Here is a 14,467-nt window from a genome sequence, read left to right as displayed (position 1 = left end):
TCTATTCAGTGTCGGTAATGAAAAGCAGCTACCAATAGTACACTACTTGTAGCTTTTTTTGCAAACCATGCAGGCGAGTTATCATTGTCCTTGCTCGAATGAGGCTTACTTCCTGGGCATAAGTGAACGTTGTTAAATCCCGTGAGGCCTTTGACAGCCGCGCGTGCTGTTTTGACACCTGTAACTGTTCTGTTCTCTTTGTGTGACACGTGACCGCGTGATCAACCACACACGAGAGTCTACTTTGACACGTGCAGAATTGAAGTTTGTTTTAGAGTTTTTTTTTTGTTTCAGTTAGCAAAAAGACGGAAAATTGAAATTGGCCTTGGGAAAGTGCCAAATAAACAGGACTGTACTGTAGGACTGTAGAACTGAAATGACAAGTTCCTGTTGAAACATGTTCCAGCAAAGATGTGCTCCTTTTGAAAACAAGTTGTCACCAAAGTAGCACTGCGACGTCAGTTGTAGCCCTTCTTTGTGTCTTTGTTTGGCTTGAATATATCAATTTTGTTTTAGTAGAATGGGGATATGCGCAGAGACTTAACGTATCAACCGACCTCCATTTACGTTTTTACCCACGTACGCTAAGAGTTGGCATTTTAATCAAGACTTGTTACAATACTATGGGGCACTTAAACAGCTCGCGTGCCTCTCTTGACAGGCTCATGAGGTTCTGAGGAGACATGATTCAAATCCAGCGAGAACGACAAGAATAACAACAGCTTTAGGGAGCAAGAATCCTATAAAATGTCCATTTTTGTCGTCTTTGCTTGCCTTTGTCTTAGTTCTTGTGTATTTCGTTGCGACTCAGGGTTGCCATGGTCAAGGAATAGTCAAGGAAAACAGAATTTTTTCAAGGTCAGGGAAAGGTCAGGGAGTTCTGTATTAGAGAAATACTAAATTCTAGCTTAAAGTCAATAAAAAGTCAGCAAATTTTAATTTTTTGCTAGCCACCAGGTTTGAGAAAGAGTTTCCTCGTTGGCACTGGTTAATAATTTTTGTATATTATTCCAGTCTCTGATACCATTTGACTAAATTTAGATAGAGTTTATTTTTTTTAAAGGGAGACTACTTTGTAAAAGCTCGCGAGAGTTTCCTTAGTCTTCCTCCCAAGTGTAGATTGTAACAACATAATATACTTGCTGTATTATTTCAATATGGGAAATAAAGTCATTCATTCAAAAGTAACTTGCTTCTCTTGATAAAGGAATTGGCTTCATCGCTGTTTTTATTGGTAGAAAAATTGTCTTCTGTGTATCTTGAAAACTGATTCGTGGCCTGGGAAAAGTCAGGAAATTTTTACTATTGTGATAAGTGGCAACCCTGTGACTTGATAAAATTATAATTAAAATTTACAAGAAAGCAAATGTTGTATGTTGCAACTATAAGGTGTGACTGCGCACCGTGCTTTGCAGAACAGAAGCTTTGCTTGGCACTAAAGAGGTTTGCACTTCTTCCAGTTTGTACATAACTCGGCAAAAATCAGGGATTTTTCCCGCGAAAATTTTTATCTGCCAACTTACTAGTATTTTTGCCGCAGGCATTATGTGTCCGGTCATGTTAAGTGACCTTTTGAGTTTGGGTTCAGTAGTTCGCTCGCAATTTATTGTTTTTCTCAATTAGGCGTTTTTCGTGACGTCTTACCCTATCACGAGACAAACTTTAAGTTTCGCTGTTCTTGACGAATAACAACATTGCCGTAAAATTTATGCACAGAAATCTTCGAAGCCAAGAGAAACAGGTTTCTGTTCGATTTACTTGAGTTACTCAAAAAAACTGATAAAATATTTCGCTGTGGATGACAATTTTGTCACGCTGCGTGACAACTCACATTTGCCCCACCCAGAAACCATGACTTCGACCAATCGGATTACGTGGTTTTATTGGGCTCGTCCAATAGGGAGGCACAACAGAGCAATGCAAAGTATGAGTTCTGCAAAGCGTCGGGTAGCTTTTCACGTGATCAAGATGAGCGTGGTTTGCCCTTGTTAAGAATCCACCATTTTGCGTTGTGCATTTAGGATGGGTTTGAAGGGATTGGCGTCGATTTTGTGGCTTTCTCAATGCTTGGCACTAGTGTTTGCAGGTAGGAAACCGATGTATTTTTGGTAGGGATGGTGATGTGCTTGTTTAGAACTCGAGATCGTTGCAAATAATCGGACGAGGCGGTTGGCCGAACCCACCTATCCAATTCAGCCTTAAATAACTGGTTATGTGGGTATCTTACTGTTATAATTTGAGTGTATTTACCGAGGTTTTAGTAACTGCAAATGCCAGAGAATGTAAGAGCGGTTTTGGCTGCCACGAAGCAATGGTTTTGGATGGAATGTCCCTACATTGATCGATCGTACGTCAAGCCTCGTAAGGCGATCGTTTCAACGTTAGTTACAGTGCACGTTCCTGCTGCTGGCCGTAGTAAGCTTTCACATGTGCATCGCATAGATATCGAGACAGTGTTTTATCACTTGTGGTTTGGACTTGTACTTGCTAATTTTTTAGCCCGCAAAGCCGTCTTTGGAAACCTACAATTTGATATACGATCGACCAATGCATCTTTAATGATAACTTGCTGCTATCAAAATATTGAAAGTTGTTCCTTCGTGTTCAGTGTCGTCCACTCAGCAGGGGCAGCGAAGGAGATCTTGTTCTCGATTTAAAGTATACGGAAATGTTGAGTTATTTTGATCGTGTGTTTAACACTAGCACGGAACTAGACTTCGCGTCCCGCATATATGTACTTGTAGAAAGCTTATGTTTCATAATGTCTGTTTCCTTGTTGTGGATTTCACTCCATAATTTGCGGTTAGCGTCAGTTACACATTCTTGTCATTTCATACCAAATCTTGTTGTTTGGATTGCTAATGTCGAATTCTGATCGAATTTTTCGCGTTTGGTGATTTTGGTGCAATGTCGTACACTGTGTGAATGCGTTGAAATCATTGTGTGACTTGTATATTTATAATGTAAGAGCCCACACGACCAAGTTTGTGTAAGCCTTTATACTCCATGCATTTAGATGTAAATATACCTTTAATGAAAAACGGAGAGATCGATCTTCAATGGCCTTCTCTCATTTCTTCCCACTTTACCGCTATTTCTCGTCTTTTCTAACTATTTTTTTGCGTTGATGTGTCATTCTCCAAGCACAAAATAATTGATTGGACTTCATTGTCATTTAATATTTCCCTTTCATTAGAATTTGGTTGGAAAGCATGTCATCATGCTTACGTAAGAACTATTAATATATTCACGGAAGCCTTTTCTTTCGAAGTCCTGTCATAGCATTTTGCAAGATTTTATTTGCAAGATTCTGAGAGTCTTTGAAAATTTTCATATTTCAGCATTTTTCTGTTTCTGTTTTTTTATTTGTGGGTACAGACTTATTTTTATCATAAATGTTTTACTACCAAAGAACTAAGTTGTAAATAATAGCTAACAGGAAGTTACCCCTACATGTATTTGCAGGCTTGTTCAAATTTGGGAAAGCTGTAAATTCAAGGCTATTTGGACAAAATGTAAAAAGTCAAAAGATAGTACTTAATGTTCTGTTGTCTACGGATTACATATAACAACAACAATAACAACAGTTTATTCAGTATTTTCATAAGTATACATGGCATTAAATAGTTTGTATTTGAATAATTAAATTAACATTGATTGTCGTATTAACATTGAGTCATAAATATAAGCAGCGATTGTCCTACAGACAAAAGTATCAACGTTGTTAAAAAGAAACAAAATTTTTGAATTATTGTCTAGATCATTAAAATTTTGATATCTAACATTCATTACATTGAAAAATTTTTTGTGTATGTCATTATAACTATTTTCACATTGATGTATTTTTATCTCTCTTCATAATATGATCAGGCCAGTATTTTCATATCCTTAAATTTGTGCATGTACATATACCTGTACATCAGAAATATTGAACAGCGACAAATATTCAATAGCTGAATTCTTCATATATAGTTTTAAGATGTCTTATCATTCCAACCTCAACATGGTACATGTAGTTCAAGTTACAAAACATTCAAGTACTATAGAAATAAATGCCTGTTTCATCCACAGAATCTAGATGTTAAGCTACATTGTACGTATGTTATGACAAGCAGATCCAAAGAAATGTGTTGCCCTGTATAAAGCATGTAAAATGCTCGTATTTAAACTCATACAGCTGTACTTGAAAATTACTGTGATGAAGTGCTGTTCTGTACTTTTGATGTGGGCACTCACACTTTGGACTTTTATTTATAGCCTTAGAAATACAGTATGCTATAATGATGCAGTGATGCCAACTCTCCCGCTGCCTAAATATAGCCCTAATTCCACAGCCCTCGGAGGCTCTTCGCTGTTGCTGACACGGTTCTGCTGGCTGTCCCTGAAGATTTTTGGACGTCTCCCTATTTTTGAACTCCGTGGGTTGGCATGTATGATGATGTTACGTTATGCATACATGCATTTTTGTGAGTGAAAGTTTGAGTGGTAATATGTTGCCCATCTGTGCTAATATATCAGGTTCCAAAACAGCTTTTTGTTGTATGAAGCCTAGCTTGCTCCAGCAATTACTTATAACAGAACTGATTCTTTGATGCTGACAGATGCAGAACAAGGCTTGCTTTTTTATTCTGAGAACATTTGTGTCGGATCCCAAATAGTATCTTGTGATTTTGTACTCTTTCTGTGAATAAATTTTCTACTTCTTAGTTAGCACACGATCTGTATTTTCCCAAATTCTTGGCTGGTTTTTCTGGCCTTTTGTTTCTTTTGGAATTTTTAGAAGCTTGTACCATTTCAAACTTAATTTCTTTTTATTGTCTACCTTGGTAGTTTGTGAAAATTATTGTTTTGAGAAGTGGGTCTCTCAGATCAGAGTTTGGAAGATTAAAGCAATGGTAAAACTGCAAAATTGATACAGTGTGTTTGTACAAAACTTGACTTGATTTATTTCCTTGAGCCCAAGGGGGAAAATGGGCCGGATTTGCGAAATACAGCTTCCAAATATTTACGAAACAATGCATGCAAATAAGTACGTGTAAGAATAAGGTAGAAGGTTGTTTGAAAATTCACTTTATTGTTCATTAAGGAAAAGTGTCTTGTGCATTGTGCTTTTGTTATGCAGTTCTCTGCAGGATGACTCATGATGGGTTGTAGATGGTCTTGTACATGTACTGTAGCTACATTGTAAGCAGGGTATGAGTCCTATGCAGCAGACGTCAGTTGTTTAATGATCATGCTACAAAATTATTGACATCTGACACCTTGAATTTTTTTTACCAGTGACAATCTGTCAGTTTACACAAAGTGCTTATGAATTAACAATGCATTGATGATACGCTGTACATTAAGGCCGGATATCATTTTAGCAAGACATTTCTCTCATGTGATGTATTCAAATTTTGTTCAATTTTGTTTTAGTAAATAAGCATCTGGCACTTTAATTTTTTTTGCCCAAAACACAATCTGTTATAAGCACATACATGTATGAATACTCTGGCTGTTCTAAAGCCCCTGATCTTCTGATTTGTTGCTTTTTTTTTTTCTTTTTGCTGGATGACATGAAACAACACTAATTCAATGTTTTGCCTTCATGTTTTTTTAAAAGCTAATAGTGAACTACCCTGCTAGCAGAGTCGCCTTCAATCTTCCAGAAAGGGGAAGGGACCCTTCTTCTTTCCCGGCTTATCTAGGAGAGATTGAAGTGACTCTGGTACAGAAGCAGGGTAAGAGTAAACCGGCAGAAGAAAACAAAGCAATGTTCCTTGACTAAATAGGCTTCTCTTGATATATAAAAATTCAACTTTATAATGAGGTTTAGAGGACACAAGCAAAGAAAACTGAATACCATATTTTTTTGATTAACCGCCCTGGGCGCTTATGTAATTTTGGGCCCATAAGGGTGGGCACTTGTTCAAGGTGGGCGCTAATTTGTGGGGTGGGCGCTTATTATTTTCCCAACATTTTCCGCAAGGGAGGACATTTTTAGAGAATTAAAAAACAAGGGATAACAAGTTTATTTTGCTTCAGCGAGACAAGTGAAAACAAAGTGCAAAAGCTAACCTGAACGAGGCATAAGCAATATAAAAGTTCATTGACTACCGCCAATTTTGGAACACAACTGACTTTCCTCTTAGTTCACACTGGGCTAGTACGGAAATGTTTTTTGTTGGGAGGGGTTGGGGTGGGCGCTTATTCGAGGGTGGGCGCTTATTAACTTTTTCGGCTCTCAGGGTGGGCGCTTATTTGAAGGTGGGCGGTTAATCAAATAAATACGGTAATCATGTTTATTCATTTCTGTTGTTTGTGTCCTCTAGGCCTTGCATTCAAGCTGAATTTTAATATTTTGAAAGGACCCTATTGAAGGCCTCATAAAAAAGTTCTCACACTTTTGAGCAAAATGAAAAATTGCCGTGCTAAAATTTTAACGTAAGACAGTGATGGTCTCAGCCCGTCAATTAGTCAAACATTTTACAGCAAATAGATTGGATATTGAACATTTTATTTACCATTTCAGCACAAGATTTGATTCCCTGAAGAAACCAGTAAAAATAATGTTCACTTCCAAGAGTCATTTCTAATGTATTTTTCACCTTTACCGTCCATTCCCCTTTAACAACAGTACAATGCAGGCTTAATTCTAGAGCGCGGCTTTAATTTTTGGGATTTCGTCGATTCGAAAAACTGCTGTATAAGATATCTGTTGGCGCAGCAAATGGGGGGCACAAAATTGTGTGCAAGGATAAGTACTTATTTTCTGAAATAAAGTATTCGAAAGATTGATATGACTGCTGCTCTATACTACAAAATCCATAGCCTCTGTATCTCAGTTTCCTTTCCCTTCTTCGTTTGTTTCTGTGTTCATATTCTGAGTTGCTTCTGAGCAGACTGACAGGGAAGTTCAAATATCTTTTTGGGTCCCCTTCCTTGAAAACAAAGGCCCCTAAAATTGTAGAGGGTGTCCACTGGGCCCTTATGGGCCAATTTCTAATATAAACCCTGCAATGCATGTACTAATGGTGCAAAATTTACCATGATTTCCAAGGCTACAGCCTGCATGGTTATCCAAGTTTGAAGGGGTTTCATTGGCCAGCCACTGGGCAAGTTGACCATCTGTGAACAAAACTTTGCCAAGCTGCATTTACAGTCAATCCACATCAAGCATGACCAGAATTTTTGAAATTTGAACCGAGTTTTGAAATTTACATGTCAGTTTTGAACATCGCCGGCGAGATTTCAGAGTTTCCGTAGAAATTTCACTGTCTAGTTTATTGACGGTTTTAAGCTATGAATTTTTCTTTACATTACAGCATTGAGTACTTCAAGAATAAAAAAAAGAATAACAATTGTTTCTCAGTATTTTGAATCTTTTTTTCAGTTAATGCGTCTTTTTCGGAAAGATTTCCAGAGAAACATACACCAGACATTACAAAGAGGAATTCGAATGTTCATTTCATTCTCGGAAATACTGGTCATGCATGAAGTGGATTGACTGTAATATCTCAACCAATGTTTTCAATAAAAGAACGTATCCAAGTTGACTATCCTGCCCAGGTGCAATAATCTTGTGCCCAACTGTTCAAAATCTCAAAGAAACCCTTGGTAATATTGCTGACCCATTAATCCTTGTCTGTTGTTTTTAGTGTCTCGCCAGTTCACTGGTGAGGGTTATCTGGAGTACAACATCCAGTCAATTTCAGAGCACCCTGCTATCAACTCTGATGCCGACACGTTAAAACTTGAATTCAAGTCAGTGCAACCCTCTGGGCTCTTGTTTTATGCCAGAGGTTCAGGAGGCGACCAAGCAGACTACGTTGTCGTTGAACTTGTGGGTGGAAGAATGAGGTTTGTACAAAAAACCTTTGATTGTTTTAAACTTTGTGTCTACATTGTTTTTAAGCTTTACAGATGAAGTTTTGTGCAAGTGCCTGTAAACTTTGAGCCTTGAATCTTTAAACAGTTGGGCTCTCAGTATTAATATAAATATTCTCCTCCCTTTTTTGGGCAATGTACCTCATGGTTGACATAATCCATGTGGTTTAGATCAAGTAGGGGTTGAGATGCAATCGTCTGCAATCATTACAAGTGGATTGGGGATATAAAAAATTCTTTGAAGGTCAGCTGTCCTTACTCCATTCAGGGATATAAGAATGGAGCAAGTAATGATTAATCTGTGTTCCGTTGTGGTGTTGTTTACATGTAAATATTTTACTGTACTGTGGTAAAAATTTGACTTTCATTGTCTCTCCTTCTCTACTACATATTCATCCATAAGGTGGCTCACAGCAGCCTTTGATTGATATATTTCTCCTATTACAAGATAGGAGAATTTGTTAAAAAGTCAAGGCATTTCATCTTTGCTGATCATTTCTTATATTCTCATGAATGTTTAACCAAGTAGTGATTTTAAGGAGTTAATGCTTAATTCTCATAACCTCAGGTAAGTAAGTATTGATATTACAAGGAGAAATTTGATGCTGATTACTCTCAGGGCTTAAAGGGCTAAATGGCACTGTTGACCATTATTATTGTATGTGTGTTCTGTTTCCAGGGTTCTTGTTAGGAGCTGCTAGCTTTTTATTTTTACCGTCTTTTCACATACACTGCAGATGATAGCGGGTATCACGAAAAAAGATGTTTTCGAAAAAAATTGTCCTTGTTGTGGGACTGTCCTTTCCATAAATAATGTAAAAAAATTTGGGAGGTAGTATATCATTTAAAATCCATTGCCTGTAAAGAAATCACTCTTGGTTGGAGCATTTTCTTTTGTCAAAAACAAGGCTGATTTCAAGCCCTGCCATGTTTGGTTTTTGTTCTTCCCACAACCATCTCGTTCCCATCGTTCCCTGGGAGACATATTTAACAAGATGGCATCTACCTGCTATTGTAAATTTATTATCTCCTTTTACAAATCTTACCAAGAACCCTGTGTTTCGCTGTGTGATAGCAATAATAATGAATAGCAAAATGATCGTTTTTCTTTGGTTCTTATTCAGATATGCTGTGCGATATGGATTTAGACCGGATAAAGATGATGCACATGAGGTGTACCTTGGCAAAAATCTTGATGATAACAGACCACATACATTAACAGCAACCCGCAACATGAAGGACACAACCATTGTACTGGATGAGGGATCTGATCAGGAAAGAGAAGAACAGACAATTACCACTTACTATAAAAAGCTAGATATAGACATTAGCATTTTTGTTGGTGGTGCAACAAGTTTCCAAAACCTCCTTTCTGTCAAATCAAATGCTTACTTCCTTGGCTGCCTAAGTAATGTGGAATTTAAACAGCCAGGCAAAGATGTTATCAAATTCCTTGACAAAGATGTTTCTGTTGCGCATCCAAGTAGTATGGATAAAGACTGCACAGCAGAAACCTATAAACCGTTTACGTTTAGTGCAGTAGATTCCAGCTATATTTGTCCAGTTGTTGGCCTGTCTGACCAAACTAATGTCAAGGGAAGCTTAATGTTCCGAACATATTTGGATAGTGGGACTCTCCTGAAGCAAGTCAATGGTAACAACAAGTTTGAGCTTACGTATAGGGTGCGCTATGTTGAGCTGAAAGTTTCTGTTGGTGGTAGTGAAACCACTGCTTCCATCACCTACAATCAAGGTGAGGCTACAACAATGAACAATGGTAACTGGCATCATGTCAAGTTCACCATCTCGTCTTCAACTATCGAGTTGACAGTTGGCAAAAAGTTTGATGCAAGTGTTCCCGCTACATTCCCAAATGACTTTTTTGGCAGTGAAGTGACGGCTGGTGGATTTATTGGTTGTATGAGACAGCTCAGCATCTACAATAAACCCTGCCAGCCAAATGAAAAAGCAAAGATCAATAAGGTTGAGTGGAACAGTTGCAACATCACTGACTTTTGCGTCTTTTCTCCCTGTTTGCATAATGGCAAGTGTGACCAGGATGGAAAGTCATTTAACTGTGAATGCACTGGAACAGCATACAACAAACCAATGTGCCAATTTCGTAAGTAAGCAGGATTGTTTCTAACCCCCTTAAATCTTCAACATGGCCCAAGATGATTTTTTTTTCACGCTAAGTTGTAAGTATCATCACATTTACATGTACTTCCCTGGGTTTCTTTTGTGCCGCTCAGATGTAAGTTGAGATGACATTCCCTTGTGTCTCAAGACTTGATTCTCAATTGGACAAATTTTGCCAACTCACTTTTCTGAACATAAATATTTGAACCATGCACATGTATGTCATACATCATTTCCATGTCATGAAGATGTAGTTACGTTGTGATTACACGCATCCTGGGGTCAAAGTGACAAAACTGAACCATTTGGTGTAAAACCAGTTTTTGTACAAACACAGGCCTTGTATGCATTCTTTGCTTTTCAGACAGGGTAGTCTTCAAATTCAATGTATAGTGTAACCTGAGTGTCTCAGTTTTGTACTAAAAAATGATTGTGTTAGAGTCCTGGCACTTGACTCAATGGCATATCCTGGGTCATTGCCCAAAGGAAGACTCATTGGAGTCAGAAACACGACAGTCTAGCTGAAACAACAAAACAAACCACTCGTCTTAGAACTACAGAACTGTTTAAGGGGCCGATTATATGGTGAATTTCTGCCCTGGCTGAGATTTCAGCCTGGTTTCTTGAACAAATCTTCTTGAAATGACGTTTCAATTACATGAAGAAAGTTTCAGCCTGGGCTGAATTTCAGCCCGGGCAAATGGGCTGAAAAACCTCATGTAATCAGAATGAAATTTCAGGCCCGCCTGGAAAGCAAGGTCACCTGGGTAGAAAAGTGACGTGGGCATGCACAGTGATTTGTTTTCAATGAAACAAAATGGCAGCTACTAGGTTTCAGTGGAATAATGGCGATAAAATTGAAAATCTTATTCGGTGCTTACAAATCGAAGATGGACTACCAGAACAGTGACTTCAACGCAGATAAGGTGAAGCAATATGAAGCTGTTCGGGAGCTACAGCCCGAATATATGAGGAGGAACCGACCTTTGGACCACCTGCCATTACACCATTGGCAGTGCCAGACCAGGTCAATGAACTGAGATGGCAAAAAAAAAAACAACTGGAAATTGAGTGCTAACAAAAGACTAAATTGTGAGAGAAGCAATGCCCCGATTTTCACAAGTCGAATATTTGACGCCATTCTGATTTCTCTTCACTCTTCCTACCAAATTTTAAATTTGGCGCACGGGCTGAAATTCGCCATGTAATCGCATCAAAATTCCAGCCCGCCTACCGCGATGAAATTTCGGCCCCAGGCTGAAATTCGTCATGTAATCAGCCCCCGAGTTAGGCCACAAGAATTACATGGTAACAGTTGATTACTTCTTGATTTTTCTTTAATCTTGTAATTATGTATGTGTATAACAACAAGGGATTTGATAACGATTACCCTTTGGGCCGTTAAACTCATCACCAATAGATCAGCATGGGAACTGGTGCATAAGGTGTTGGCCAGGCAGAGCATGTACAGGTATCCCTGACAATCCTGGGAGCGGGAACTACTCCTGCAGCAGTCAGCTGACAGGCACTGTCACACTGAAAGGAATTCAGGGGAAAATCATATTTACCTGACCATTGTATACTTACAGTGCAGGTCAAAGATAGGCAAACTATACATACAGCACTATTAATGCATGTATTATATTTGTGCATTTGTTTTCATATACGAGTATAAATACCCAAATGCAAAGTGAGAAACACTGACCAGCCCATGTAATCACCCCATGGGTCAGGGTCCCCCTGACTGCATTGGCTTAAGATTAACTTTGCCTAGATTATTTATTTAGCCACATACAAAGTGAATTATTTTCACATTTCCTCTTCAGCTAAATATGATTCCAGTTGCGAGATTCTGAAAAGGAAGCACAACCTCCCAGATAATAGCTACACCCTTGATTTTGATGGTCCGGGACCCCTCAAGCCTGCCTCAGTTTTCTGCAACTTTACAGCTGAGCCACCTACCACCAGAGTGCTGACTAAAAATATTGGGATCAAGTTGATTTCAGCTGACGCACCTGGCACACCCAATTCTCAAAAAATAGAATACATTCCCAGCTTAGCTGCTGCTAAAGCTTTGGCTCGGCACAGTGAAAGGTGCACACAGTACGTTGAGTTTGGTTGCAGAAGAGCCAAGTTACTTGATGTTGGTGGTCCAGAGAGGCTTGGTCACTGGGTGTCGGCTAATGGAATGTACCAGGACTACTGGGGTGGCGCTGAACCTGGCACCAAACAATGTGCTTGTGGACAAGAAGGAAATTGCGTGGATAGGAATAAAAAATGCAACTGTGATGCTGCGCAGGATGTCTGGAACAGTGATGGCGGGGACTTAAATTCGACAATTCTTCTTCCTGTTGCAGAGGTGGTGTTTAAAGGTGTCATCAAGCCAGGAGAAGCAAACTATACTGTTGGCTATCTTTATTGCTCGGGTATGTTACCTAATTTGATATTTATACATATGATTTGTGCAATCTTTGAGAGCCGAGCAGGTACTAGGGTTTTAGCCATGACTACAATCTCAGGAATAAGAGAGCATATGTGACCTCACAGGAAAACTTACACTAATGCTTATCCTTTTGAACAGGTAAAAATAAATGGATAACGAATGCCAAACATACGCTCTTGAAAGGCGTTCCAATGTTAAATTTTACAGCCGTTTAAACGGGCAACAAAATTTTTTGAGCAGATGAGCATAAAAATTTCAACAAGCAAACAAAATTTATGGACGGATTAGTAAAACGTCTTAACGGGCAAAGAAAATTTACAATTCGATTAGAATAAACTATAAATTGGGCCAACAAAACTTACAAAAGGATAATTTGGAATAAACTTTTAAATGGGCAAACATCTGCTGGCAAGCATGTACAAAATATTGCAATTTAGTCTTTCCAAAAGCATTCTTTTAAAGGACTCAGGTTTTATTTTATTTAAATCTTAGGATTCATAAAATCATTTCCACTTGATGTCCCTTGTTAGCTTTTGTTCAAATCTTCAGAATTATTCACTTGACGCTCCTGCAGATTCAAAGCGAAGAGCAAACCACCCAAAGAAAAATAGGGAGTTGATATGACATGCAACTTAATGACAATTTTGAGTACCTTTGAATAAGAACCACATTTAGCTTTCGCAGAACATACATGTACCAGTACCTCGCATTGATGTGACAAACATTGAGTTACCATCCATTAAATCAACCCCTGTCATGGGCAGATAATTTGATTCTCAATCAAGAGAAAGACTTGACTAAACATGGCCAGTGTATGTGCACAGTCAGATGGTAATTAATTTTGGTTTTCATGGCCAATTTTTCACTTGACATGGTTTTCTACTAAGCACTTCAAATATGTGCTGTGACTATACAATGTACAAAAATGCATAAAAATAGCAAAAAATAACAAAAACCCACATTCTATTAAAAGGAAAAAAAATAATGGACTGCACATATCCAGGTACATGTTCAGTTTATTACCATAAGTGCCTAGGTTGGGTAGATTTTTTAGATTTTTGTTCCCATGGGCATCTCTCAGGTGGCGACCAATGGCAGAGTATCGATGATCAGCAATGCATTGAAACAAATGGCGCGTCGTATATTCAACGTAATTTAAATCACACAAATCACATTTAAAATGGTAAACAACGCTATGCTGATTTACGATGCGTGGCTTGATCTCTTCAAGCTTTAGGTCTTGCTCAATTTTTTTACTGGTGTAGATTGGTTGTACGTCAATGCCGATTTTTGAACATGTTCAGTTTATTACCATAAGTGCCTAGGTTGGGTAGATTTTTTAGATTTTTGTTCCCATGGGCATCTCTCAGGTGGCGACCAATGGCAGAGTATCGATGATCAGCAATGCATTGAAACAAATGGCGCGTCGTATATTCAACGTAATTTAAATCACACAAATCACATTTAAAATGGTAAACAACGCTATGCTGATTTACGATGCGTGGCTTGATCTCTTCAAGCTTTAGGTCTTGCTCAATTTTTTTACTGGTGTAGATTGGTTGTACGTCAATGCCGATTTTTGAACATGTTCAGTTTATTACCATAAGTGCCTAGGTTGGGTAGATTTTTTAGATTTTTGTTCCCATGGGCATCTCTCAGGTGGCGACCAATGGCAGAGTATCGATGATCAGCAATGCATTGAAACAAATGGCGCGTCGTATATTCAACGTAATTTAAATCACACAAATCACATTTAAAATGGTAAACAACGCTATGCTGATTTACGATGCGTGGCTTGATCTCTTCAAGCTTTAGGTCTTGCTCAATTTTTTTACTGGTGTAGATTGGTTGTACGTCAATGCCGATTTTTGAACATGTTCAGTTTATTACCATAAGTGCCTAGGTTGGGTAGATTTTTTAGATTTTTGTTCCCATGGGCATCTCTCAGGTGGCGACCAATGGCAGAGTATCGATGATCAGCAATGCATTGAAACAAATGGCGCGTCGTATATTCAA

The 14,467-nt window shown here is 38.4% G+C and overlaps 1 protein-coding gene across 1 annotated transcript in view; it reads left to right on the top strand.

The window, feature by feature from the left end:
• The first annotated feature begins 1,929 nt into the window (after window positions 1-1,929).
• The window catches only part of LOC146461730 (EGF and laminin G domain-containing protein-like), an 18,692-nt gene continuing 6,154 nt past the window's right edge, over window positions 1,930-14,467 (top strand). Inside the window, exons 1-4 of the mRNA XM_085086397.1 lie at window positions 1,930-2,086; window positions 7,641-7,842; window positions 8,994-9,991; window positions 11,835-12,434. Coding sequence (XP_084942523.1) covers window positions 2,023-2,086; window positions 7,641-7,842; window positions 8,994-9,991; window positions 11,835-12,434 — 1,864 coding nt within the window. The 5' untranslated portion in view covers window positions 1,930-2,022. The remainder of the gene's footprint in view (window positions 2,087-7,640; window positions 7,843-8,993; window positions 9,992-11,834; window positions 12,435-14,467) is intronic.

Source organism: Pavona decussata, unplaced genomic scaffold, assembly GCF_977016875.1.
Source record: "Pavona decussata unplaced genomic scaffold, jaPavDecu1.1 SCAFFOLD_195, whole genome shotgun sequence".
NCBI lineage: Eukaryota > Metazoa > Cnidaria > Anthozoa > Scleractinia > Agariciidae > Pavona > Pavona decussata.
Note: the sequence above shows the minus strand (reverse complement) of the source record. Positions and strands in the feature narration are given on the sequence as shown.